The sequence below is a fragment of the Moschus berezovskii genome, chromosome 20 (genome assembly GCF_049115385.1).
Source record: "Moschus berezovskii isolate FMDL1 chromosome 20, NW_MosBer_1.0, whole genome shotgun sequence".
Lineage (NCBI taxonomy): Eukaryota > Metazoa > Chordata > Mammalia > Artiodactyla > Moschidae > Moschus > Moschus berezovskii.
Window position 1 is genome coordinate 68,258,107 of NC_142479.1, and position 12,161 is coordinate 68,270,267.

Here is a 12,161-nt window from a genome sequence, read left to right on the forward strand (position 1 = left end):
AGACACAGCAAAACAAAAGCCGGATTCCAGCTGGATGTCACCTCTGTCAAGCCGTTTCTGGATTTGTTTGCTTATTCTTTAAGAAGGAAAATTTGTGGCTAGTCAGATTTCTAGTTGTACCATCCTGTGGGTACTCAAGAAAGGAGATTTTGATCCCAGGAAGGGTGTTACAGGGCCCTGATAGCCCTGAGGCTAGATGAAAAAAGATTAGAATGCTGAGCTCATAAAGCCACCAGGTCCAGCCAACTGCTCTGAACAGGTGTGGCTGATATCCTGGCCAGGTGCCCTCTTTCCTACAGGACTCAGGACCCGGGTAAGCAGAGGCATGACCAGGGCTGGCTTTCTCACAGGTCTGCTGATCCCTTCATCACCGTCTTCCTGGGAGCCTCTGAAATGCAGATTCCCAGCACTGCCCAGATTCACCCAATGAGAATCTCTGGGGAATGGGGCCCACAGATCTGCCTTTTTAACCGTCGCCCTTGCGGCTCAGTGGTAAAGAATCCATCTGCCAATGCGGGAGACGCGAGTTTGATCCCTGGGTCTGGAAGGTCCCCTGGAGGAGAAAATGGCAACCCACTCCAGTATCCTTGCCTGGAGAATCCCACGGACAGAGGAGCCTGGCAGGCTACAGTCCATGGGGTCCCAGAGTCAGAGATGGCTGAGCACAACAGTGCAACACACATCTTGCCGTGTACCCATCCAGGCGCTGAGTGTAAGCATTCTTGCCTCCTGGCAGCATTATTCATAACAGTCCACAGGTAGGAAACAACCCAAATGTCCATCAACTGAGGAGAGGTCGATTAAATGCAGAGCAGCATGGAATACTATCCAGCCACGAAAAGCAATGACACTCTGACCCAGGCGACAACGTGGATGAACTCTGAAACATAATGCTCAGTGAAAGAAGTCAGACATGAGGAACCACAGATTGCAGGGTCCCGTTTCCATGAACTGTCCAGAGCAGGCAAATCTATAGAGATGGAAAATGGTTGTCTGGGGCCGGGAGGGGGCTGGGGAGATGCGTGGCGGTGTGGCTAAGAGTGGAGGGAAAGGCTCCCTGAATCCTCTCCCAAGTTACCCTCCACCAGGATCAGCCCTCCAGGACCACAGAGCCAGGAAGCATCCAGGCGGTGGGCGAACAGGGAGGCCCCGCCCCCGGGGCAGGGAGCAGACTGAAGACGCCCTGGCTCCCGAACAACACTCACAGATTCTGATGCTCAGCATCTGTCACCTTATCCTTTATTTATCTTTCACAATAGCCTCACCCTCACGGGATAGCTCTAATCCTCTCAACAGCTCTAGGGCCTGGCAGAGCGATTAACAACATCCTGCCTTCTGAGGAGAAAACAGAGACCAGGAAGCCCCTTGCCTGAGCCCTGAGACAGGACCCCCAGGGGCACAGGGAGGTTGACAGTTGGGCTTTGAGGCTAATTATGGGATTATGCATATGGGCAGGTGACTTAAATCCTGCAGATAAACACAGTCTGAGGCTGGGGGGAGGGGCAGCGGGCTGTGGGCTCCTCGGGGAGGGGGGGTGGGGTAGGGGGAAGGAAGCTCTTTGTTCTGGGAGCTTCTGTTTCCAGCCTTGGGACTCCTGGGCCCCGCCAGCCTCTCAGGCTGCCCTCCCCCACTTTACAGTCATCAGGGGCACTCCCTGAAGGGTCTGGCATCAGAGTCTAGTCCCAACCCCCCGATGCTAGGAGACTGAGCTCCTAGTGAACTCTTCCCCGAACTTATATATGTGGCAGTGATCAACTGGAGACCACCAGACAGAAAGCCCTGAAGCCAGAAGCGGGTGAGCAGGAGGTGGGCCAGGGTCTCACTTATCTCCGGGGCTTGAAACCATCCTGACTGTCAGCCCTTGAGATAAACGAACATCTCTTAAACCCAATGCACCAGGCGCTGGGTAAGCACTGGGCATCCAGGAACCTGTGGAGGCATCTACGTATGCATACTAAACCGCTTCAGCTATGTTGGACTCTGCAAACCTATGGACTGTAGCCCGCCAGGCTCCTCCGTCCATGGGATGCTCCAGGCAAGAATACTGGAGTGGGTTGCCAAGCCCTCTTCCAGGGGATTTTCCCGACCCAGGGCTCGAACCTGCATCTCCTAAGTCTCCTGCATTGGCAGGCCAGTTCTTTACCACTAGCGCCACCTGGGAAGCCCTGGAGACATCTCAGAAGGCACTGTGTTGGCAGCACCATGATGATGGTCCCAAATCAACTGTCAACCCAAATCAACCCCCCGGGGTCGCTGGATGGGGCAGGTAGACCACAGGCACCCGAATCTCCTCTTCACAAATCCAAACCTTGCTCCAGCTTCCTCAGAATGCAGGCACTGCTCTCTGGTCCGCAGAGGACACCCTGCCCTGTCCGTGTCCACCTCTGCAAAGCCGGGGGAACATGGACTCCCTCAGCCCCAGGAGAACAAAGCCCAGCTCCAAGCAAGGCTGTCCTGGGACCCCTCACGCCAGCAGGTGACGGACACCTCGGTCTACCTCTCCCCAGTAGGACCACTGACTGGCGGGCTTTGACAGCACGGCCTCCCTGCTGACCACCAAGGGCCGGCTTCAGTAGTGTGACCTCTGGGTTGCTCCCCACCCCCTGGCCCGAGCAGAGGGGCAAGTAACTCCTCCATCACAGAGGGAAGAAAGAGCCCAGAAGCCCAGCCCAGGACAGACTGGGCTGGGAGCCCCTCTGTGGGGCTGGGTTGTGAGGAAGGGCCAGTGGAAGTCGCTGGGTCAAGGGCAGGTCTGCTTCCCGAGCAGAAGTCTCTTTAGCAGAGGCAGGGTGTTGTGCAGGCTGCCTGGGCCAGTGGCACCTTTGCTGGAAAGCGGCTCCATGGCCGTGTTATGCTGAGGTTGCTCCCATGCTCACCCTGCCAGTCACTGGGCTCCAGACCTCAGGAAGGAGGAGCTGAACAGCTGGCCCATCAGTGAGGCTGGGCAAGCCTGCAGCCCCGAGCCCTCTCGGGGTCAGTGATGCAGGCCTGGGGGGCCAGGGCCATAGACGAGCCCTGGTGGTCACCAGAGAGCAACAGAGGCCAGGGTGCAGGGCCTGGCCAGAGTGGGAAGTTGCCCTTTTCTTATTTTTTGGCCTCGAGGCATGTGGGGTCTTACTTCCCCAACCAGGAATTGAACTCACGCCCCTTGCATTGGAAGGTAAAGTCTTAACCACCGGACCACCAGAGAAGTTCCCCATTTTGCTTCTTGGACTCATGTGTCTTTACCTCCTGCAGGCCAGGGTCTTACTGGTCAGAGGAACAGAGCACTTGAGTGGTGGCTGGTTTTTTGAGAGGTGCCCAGCCTGCCATGTGCTGTGGCTTCTCCCAAACTGCAGGCCAGGCAAGTGAATCCTTGTTTTATCTTAGTTACCTGACCAGAGATCAAACTCCCATGCAGGGGAAGTGCGGAGTCTTAACCACTGGACTGCCAGCGAAGTCGCAGGCAAGTGCATCTTTGAACCCAGTGGGGACAGAAGATGCTGCGGGCAGAAGCCTAGCGTTCTCCCCCTGCAGGGCCTGGAGTCCGTGTTGAGAGCCCTAGGCCCATGCCGCTCAGACCACCCTCTGTATGTCTAAGCCAACAAAGGAGCAGGCCCGTCGGCACTGCCCAGTCCAGGACCTTCTCAGAGGTGCAGCCCAGCCTCCCTCTCCACTGGCAGGGACAGAAAGGAGCCAGTGTTCGTCGTGTGTGGGCACACAATGGGCTGTGCCCTGGACCAGAGCATTTCCATCAGCATCGGTTAATATCTCTCAGCCCCCAGTCCGGCTGGGAGCCAGCAGCAGCACAGAGAGACAGCATCTTTGTCCCTGACAGCCCTGGGGACAAGCGGGACAAACAGGGAGTGGCCCTGCTGGGAAGGAGGGTTCTCCTCTGGAGTTCCCTGGCCCTTCACGGATGGCCCCTCTCATCGGGCAGTCCAGCAACCCTGGGCACTTTCTCTCACTAATCCAGCAAGTCCCCTACACTGAACCTTCACGGTGCGAACATTCAAAGAGGCCGAGGTGCGCCTGGTTCCAGCAAGGACCTGGGGCCCGTGCCAGCAGCGTCAGGCGTGCGTGACACTGCAGCCTGCCCTCCGTCTCCTTTTGCTGACGATCCTTCAGCTCCTCCGTCTCCCTCCTCGCCCCCTCCAGCCAGTAACTCTTCTTGCTTGTTCACTCCTCACCAGCCCCTGTACGCACTGCTGTCCTTTTCAAGGTACTGTACTGTAAGATGAAAAAGGCTTTCTTTATTTTTTGTGTTTGTTTTTAAATATATTATTTGGGTAAAAAGCATTATAAACCTCTAACAGTACAGTACTACACAGCCAATGGTGTTAATTGGGTACCTAGGCTAACGCTGCCGGACTTACACGCAAAGTAGACTTGCGAACGTGTCCTCAGAATGGAACTCCTTAGTAGGCAGGGAATTTATAGTAGATGACGTGTGTGTTTCTTGCTCAATCGTGTCCAACTCTTTGCAATCCCATGGACTAGTAGCCCGCCAGGCTCCTCCCTCAGTGGAATGCTCCAGCAAGAATACTGGAGTGGGTAGCCATTCCCTTCTCCAGGGGATCTTCCCAACTCAGGGATCAAACCCAGGTCTCTCCTGCACTGCAGGCAGATTCTTTACCGTCTAAGCCATCAGGAAAGCCCAGTAGATGATAACTCACAGCTATTAAGTGCCTACTGCATACCAGGACCTGGGAAAGCATTGTGCACACATTAGCTCTCTAAAGACTCTTTAGGGAAGGCATTATGGTTACTGTCCCCAGTTACAGAGGAGGCAATTGAGGCTTCTGGAAGCAACCTGGCCAAGGCCACACAGCTGGTAAAAGGCAGAACCTGCCCTGCACCACTGTTGTGTGTGTACATCCTGCTCTCGCTGAATCTTTAGGTGAGTCTTCCCCTAAAGGGGAACTTCCTCCTTTAGGGACCTCCTGCTGCTTTCCCTGAGGTCTTTGAGGAAGGCTACCCTTTTCCAAGGGGAAACAGGAAGAGAAATAAGGAGGCCGGTGTCACCCAGTTCCGCCATGCCCACAGCTCGTCAGGGCTGAAGGAAGAGGCTGGGGTGGGCAGCTGCCTCGGGGAACCCCAGAGGCAGGCCGGCAGCTCATGCTGTGTTGCCCGCCTGTGGTCTTCTTATCATGGCCGTTGGGCTTCCCAAGTCCAGTCTTCCAGGATCAAGGGCGGCAAGTACTCACTTCGCATCTCTCTCTGCACCACACTGGGCCACCCCAACTCCTCTGACCGCCCCCCCAGCACACGCTGCCCCCTTGAGGAGCCCTGGAGCTCAGGAGAAGCCGGCAGCAGCAGCCACGGAGCGGAGGCAAGTGGCCGCTTTCAGGGTCCCCATAGGCTAGAGCAGCATGGTGCTTCTACCCAGGCACCAAGACTGCCCTTGCTGCCCCCACCACGGTGCCCACCCCCAGCCCATGCTTGGATCCTCAACTGCCTACCCCGAAAACCATCCTGGCTGGGACTTCCTTGCTGGTCCAGTGGCTAAAAATCCACCTTGCAATGCAGGGGACACAGGTTTGATCCCTGGCCGGGGGACTAAGGTCCCACGCGCTTCAGAACAACTGAGCCCGCGCGCTGCAACTGCTGAGCCCTGGGGCCACAGCTAGAGAGAAGCCGGCGTTCTCTGATGACGATCCCACACACCACAACTAAGACCCGATGCAGCCAAAAAAAAAAAAAAAATTAAAAATTGAAATGTCGAAAATAAAACCTTCCTTTAAAAGCAAGCAAACAAACAAACAAAACCCACCCGGCCGTGGGGGACGGTGTGGCCCCGGCCCACACCTGCAGCCTCCTCTCCCTCCTCTCTCCCCTTCTCGCTGCAGCCTGAGCCACGTGGGCCTTCTCTAAGTTACCCATGGGCATCACCACCCCTCTGACCCCAGGGCCTTTGCGCACACAAGTCCCTCTGGTTGGGATTCCCTCTTCAGCACACTCCTAAAGAGCTCCTCTTTATCCCTCATGTTTCAGCTCAAGCATCCTTTCTCAGGGAAGTCCTCCCTGACTCCGGGACAAGGTCAAGTTCCCTCTTACTCCCATAGCAGCACGCATTTCTTTGCAGTCCTTGCTGGCTACACACCCAAATGTTTCATTACAAGAAAGCCATGGAAGGAAGGCAGGGTCTTCTCTGCTCACCGTGGTTTCCTGGCTCCTAGCAGCAGCAGCAGCAGCAGCACTACCCCCAGTGTGTTGTGGGTACTTGATAAATATTTATTGTCTCTTGTGTAAGTGGAGGTGGAGCTTGCCCTGCCGAGCTCCTAAGAGTGACAGGAAGACCAAGAGAGCAAACAGACATCCAAAGACTCTGCAAACCATGAATAGTCTGGTGACCCTAGGAACACATGCTCTATGGGGAGCAGACCCATTAAGGTGGGAAAGTTAAGTCATGAGTACATGGAAGATATGTGCATTTTTTTCAGGGCGGGATGAAAGGGCTCAGCTCACTTCCCCCGGACCAGGGACGCTTTTAGCTCTCTTTGGATCAATCTAGGGAGGCTTCCTGGAAGAAGGACGGTGGTTTCCTTGATGATGCAATCAATAGTACAACCAAGAGTTCAGAGGGTAGAGGAGGGGTCATTCCTGCCTCCAGCTGGTGAGTAGGTACCTGCCCCCATGAGGTGAGAGCAGACCCCTGCTCTGCTCTGCAGCTCCCGGCCACAGCCCCCATGTACCTGATCGTCCACTTTGTGGGCGATGAGGGTGGCTCCTTCTTCCAGCTCCGCCACGCTGATGGGCCGGACCCGGAGTGCCACCTGGTAGGGACGGTCAGACCCCCAGGATTAGATGCAGAGGGCTGTGCCGGGCCCCCAAGAGAAGGATGAGAGGACCCCAGGATCCTTCCCTCGGACAAGCACCGGGGGTTCCTCTGTGATCAACCAGCCAAGTCTGGTTCATCTTAAGGAAAACTCGGTGGTTCAAGGCAACCATCCAGGGCGAGGGCACCAGGTCCACAGCGTTTGGGCTGTGTCTGTGTCTATGAATTTCCCAGGAGCCTGTGCCCCAGAGGAGGGCCCCAGAGGAGACAGCTGTCTGCTCTTCCCGGCTGCATCAGTCACACGCCCGAATTAAGCACCTGCAGCTCCCCTGGGCTTTGAACTTGGAGCCTTTGGCACCGGGGCAGCCTGTCTGTGCGTCTGTGAGTGAAGTGCTGCACGTGGCAGCCGGGTGGTGGGACGGAGGCCCAGGGAACCTCCCCTCCTCATGCTGACTGCACCCCTACCCAAGGACAGCGCCATCAGGGGCTCCCTCCTCTCTCGGTCCTCTGGCCAGAGAGAGATGGTGGGTCCCCATCCTGGGCATGGGTCTCCCCAAAAGAAGGGGGAGCAGTTTCTTCTGATCAAGGGGAAACACCTGCTGGGCGGGTGAGTATAACTAGCCATCCTCAGCCCTGGTAAGAAGCCTTCACTCTCAGAGGCACTTCACTGTCAGAGTGCCCCCCTGCCTCCTCAGTCAAAATCCATGGATGGGACGGGCGGCCCCTCTGTCCACACCTGCCAAGGCAAGCCATGTGCAAAGAGACAATTCTAAACTGCCAGACAGGATGTTCCAGAGCCCTGGGCTTGCTGGGGGGGCCTGAGGCCGAGGTACGTCTTCGCAGCAGAGAGCTTGCCCTACCTAGAGAGGCAGGAGTCTCTGGGGTTGCCTTATCCTCCGGTTACATCATCACCCACCCGCTGGTGGTGGAGGAGCTTCCCCAGATCTCAGAAGTTAGGGGCTGGGAGGGTGCATCGGCCTTGGGGTCACTGAGTCTCCCCCACCCCCATCATTCTGACCTGGCCCTGCTGATAATCAGAGATCTGTCTTTGCCTCTAGCTGCTTCTTGAACCCCCATTTACACCTCCTCCTCTGCCCCAGGCCCCAGGGCCCTTGGGGGCCATCTCGGTGGCTTCCAGCACTTCTCTGAAATATTTAGAGTCCTGACATGGACAGCAACTCAATAACCAGCCACCCTCAATCCTGTGCCCGCTCCTCTGGCACGTGGGGACTCTTGCCCACCTATGGTCCCCCAAACACTCTAACCTCCTGACCCCACCAGTCCCGGGTACCCTCATTCACCAGGGAACCTCCACTTTCCTTTTCCGGAAGATGGGTCAGGTGCCCCCTGCCCCTGTCTCTTCGCAATCAGAAAGCAGTCTGGCCGCAGGGTATCCCCTGGTGGGAAGGTGTAAAGGGGGTTGGGCCTGAAGCCTGGCTAACTTCTCAGGTCTTAGCAGGGTGGCCAGGATGCCTTCCTTCTTGATATCCACGACTTGGCAAAGTTGCTCTGGACCGTCGCAGCGCCTGGTCTTAAGTATCCTCTTAGTGGAAACACCCAACACGGTCTGGGGGCCGCCGGCAGGGTATGGGTTCTGGGGGCCGGAGATGGGGTCGGGGAGGAGGAGGCTGACCGGGTCTCACCATGAGTTGCTGGTCCTTGGAGTCCCCGCTGTCCTTCATGCCTGCGGCGGGCGGAAGGGCTCAGGCCGAGATCGCGGGCAGGGCAGAGCCGCACGCCCACCGCCGCCGATCCCGCGCGGCCGCTGCCTGACAACCCGAAACCAACAGGGCGCGCGCGGCCAGGGCGCGGACCGGGGCGGGCGGGGCCCGGGGCGGCCCCGACGGCGACCCGCCCCCCTCGCGCGGCCAACGGGAGGCGGCCGTCTCCGCCGGGAGGCCGCCGAGCCTGCGCCGCTTTCCCGGCGAGCGTCGGCCTGGGCCACCCCCGGGCCCTCCGCTCCGTGGGCGCCCGCGCCCCCTGCCTTCCGCCCGCTCGGGCCACGCGCATCCGCTGCCCCGTCCGCCTGCCCGTCCGTCCGTCCGACTCTCAGCGTCCCCCGCGCGGCGGCGGGCAGCCTCATGTTTCCATGGGCGCTGCGGGCACCGCGGCTGAGGCTCGTGTCGCTGGCGCGGTGTCTTCACCAAGTGTCCAGTGACAGAGCGGGCGAGGAGGATGCCCGGGCAGCCCGCTGGCGCACGTGCAGGGGAACGCCTGTATCACTTGGGTTGTCACAGAAGAGCCCCTTTAACAAGACCTGATGGGTAAACCCAGCGTCTAGGCCAAGATGGGTGGGTCTGTGTGCCTTCTGGCTCCCTGCCTGCTGTAAGACCCACAGTGTTGTTGTTGAGTCGCTAAGCCGTGTTGAACTCTCTTGCAACCCCATGGACTGTAACCCACCAGGCTCCTGTCCCTGAAATTATTCAGGCGAAAGTACTGGAGTGGGTAGCCATTCCCTTCTCGAGGAGATCTCCCCGACCCAGGGATCGAACCTGTGTCTACTGGCATCTCCTGCATTGCAGGCGGATTCTTTACCGCTGAGCCACCAGGACAGCCCAAGAGCCACCATACTGTGCAAGAAAGTGCAAGTCAAACACTGTCGTCCCCGTCCTTGGTGGGAACAACAGTGATTACAGCTGCAGGGAGCACAGTGGAAAGATTCCTGGCCTCAGGAGGCCCCGGGAAAACAGGATTCTGGTCCCACCTCGCATCCAACCTGCTGAACCTCCTGGAGCCAGGTTCCTGTCTTCTCCTGAAGTTGAGCCTGGCAGCCCCTCCCCCGCCATGACTGGGCGAGGGGCATCCAGTGAGGTTCATTCCCCCTTTAAGGAGCAGGTAAGCTGCTCATCCCCCGGGACTGTCTCAGACGGCCTGGCACACATCCAGAACATGATGCCAGCCTGTGCTCTGGGACTGGCTTCCCTGGATGCCCCCGAGGAGCTTGTGTTAGGTACAGTTATTAATAAACAGTGTCAGGAACCTGCCCATGGCCTTGGAGTTGATAGATAAACCGAGGATAGCCTGGTGGAAACCAAACACTCCTGCAGGAGCTCCCAAGGTTTCGTCCCGTTCTCTGGCCCAGGCTGCTCCTGGGACTTCGCACAGAAGCTGGCTGGTTTGCAAGTGGGTGAGCGGCCCTGAGAAGCAGGTACGTTTGAAGATGGATCATCTGGATCAAAAACACTTTCCAGGGAATTCCCTGGTGGTCCAGTGGCTAGGACTCTGTGCTTTCATTGCCGAGGGCCAGGTTCAATCCCTGGTTGGGGAACAAAGAGCATGGCGAGGGTGAAATAAAAAAAAAAAAGGAAGATCCAAAATGTGTTGAAAGAAAAAAAAAAAAATACCATCTAGGCTTGCGTTTCAGACCCCCTGAATCGTATCTGTTTGGGTCAGTATGAGAGGCCTCTAATTAATTACACTATAGCTATTTCTCTCTTTTCTTTTCCTCCTCATGCACAAATCCCACCCAGGATGGCCCATGCTCGTCACAATAAGAGCAGCTTCTAAGCAGTCAGTCCCAGCCCATCCTACTTGCATCCTAACTCATCACAAAGTGCTCTCTATTCTCAGACGTTCCCTGCTTGACTCTGGTATTTCTGTCAGCGACACCGCTGTCTTCGAGAGCCCTGCACCTCTAAGTCGTCTTTGATTTCCCCTTTCCTCTCAGCCTCTCCATTCATTTTCTTTACGTAAATATATATATTTTTAAGTGTACTTATTTGTGGCTGTGCTCGGTCTTCATTGCTTTGCGCGGGCTTTCTCTCGTCGCTCCGAGTGGGGGACATCCTTCGTTGCAGGGCTTCTCTTGTTGAGGGACACAGACTCCAGGTGCAGTGGCTCCAGTAGTCGTGGCTCGTGGGCTCGGTAGTTGCGGCTCCTGGGCTCTAGACACAGGCTCAGTAGTTGCGATGCCTGGGCTTAGTTGCTCCACAGCATGTGGGATCTTCCCGGAGCAGGGATAGAACCCGTGTCCCCCGGATTGGCAGGCAGAGTCTTATCCACTGTACAACCAGGGAAGTCCTCTTCTCTTTCGACTACACCATGTGGCATGCGGGATCTTAGTCCGCTGACCAGGAATCAAGCCTGGCCCTTGGCAGTGGAAGCACCGAATCCTAACCCAGACTCTACTCTGATCCTGGCGGTTCTACTTCGGCAAGTGTTTCTCCTCCTTGTCATCTCCTGGCCTCACGCCCTGGGCTCCAGCTTTTACCTCTTCTCACCTGGACGGCATCACGGCCTCCTGGGCCCCCTGCCTGCTGTCTCCCCCATTTTTCAAAGATATGCTCCGACCTGGAAGCAGAAGCAGGCTTTTGTCTCTGGGAGACAGAGAACAGCCGTTCCTAGCAGCCCTCTTTGCCTCCCCTGGGGCCAGTGCCATCTCAGGGGCCTCTGGACCCTGGGGAGCACTTGGTTTCTAACAAAAGGCAAGGAGATCCTTCTTCAGAGTCCCGCCCTGGGGCCCACAGAACACAGTTGCCCCGCAGAAGGGACCGTGGGGCCATGACTCCCCCGGAGCACCCAGGGCTGCCATGGCAGCAGCTGTGTGTTGTTGGCCAGCAGCATTGTAATCGATCAGGTTGGCAGAGAGGAACACAGGTCCGGGAGGAAGCAGACTCTCCCCCGGGTGTGCATGGACCCAGGGTGGGGGGCCTTAACTGCTGTGGACACACTGGTCCGGCCGCTGCTTCTGCCACCCTCCCGTCCTGCTTGGTCCCCACACCCAGGCGCCGTCATCCACGTTCCACGCCCACGTGCCAGGTCTTTCCAGCAGTGTCTGGGTCTCCAGTGATGCGTCATGGTTTGTCTTGCTCCCCATAGGGGAAGACTAGGCAGCAGGCTCCAGAGGAGGCTGACGAACGAGAAGGCGCATGGCCGTCGGTGAGGACGGGCGATGGCGGGTGTCGCATCTCAGAGCCCACGACGCCCTTTACCCCGTGCTGTCCGCGGGGACCGCCTCTCCGTCCCACACCCGTTCCTCAAATGCCGTCTGGCACCACGGCACGTCTGCACCACAGTGAAGGGCTTGAGACCCCAGAGGTGGCCCACCCTGGCCAGCACCAGCCAGAGGCCCAAATTCTGGTACAGCGAGGCAGTACGCTCCCTGGGAGTTCATTGGCTGAGCATCTCACACAGCGGTCCGTCAGTGTGCCCAGGGCCAGTGCAGGGAGCTCCGACTTTCTCCAGGAGATTTCATTTGGATAGACTGTTTTCCGTAAGTGAGGGCTTCTTGACCTCGCGCTGTTGACATCTTGGGTGGGATGATTCACTGTGGTGTCGACTGTCTTGTGCACCCTAGGATATTTAGCAGCATCTGTGGCTTCTATCCACGGGATGCCAGTAGCGCCCTCCGAGTGGTTATGTCCATCTGAAATGTCCCCAGGACTCCCCTGATGGTCCTGTGGTT

At 57.4% G+C, this 12,161-nt stretch overlaps 1 protein-coding gene across 2 annotated transcripts in view; it reads right to left on the bottom strand.

The window, feature by feature from the left end:
* The window catches only part of KIF19 (kinesin family member 19), a 28,748-nt gene extending 20,213 nt beyond the window's left edge, over nt 1-8,535 (bottom strand). For both annotated transcript variants that reach the window (XM_088829377.1, XM_088829376.1), the window contains exons 1-2: nt 8,401-8,535; nt 6,675-6,755 (exon numbers count right to left, since the gene is read on the bottom strand). In XM_088829377.1, the coding sequence (XP_088685503.1) occupies nt 6,675-6,755; nt 8,401-8,439 (120 nt within the window). In that variant the 5' untranslated portion in view covers nt 8,440-8,535. The remainder of the gene's footprint in view (nt 1-6,674; nt 6,756-8,400) is intronic.
* Between the last annotated feature and the right edge of the window lie 3,626 nt (nt 8,536-12,161).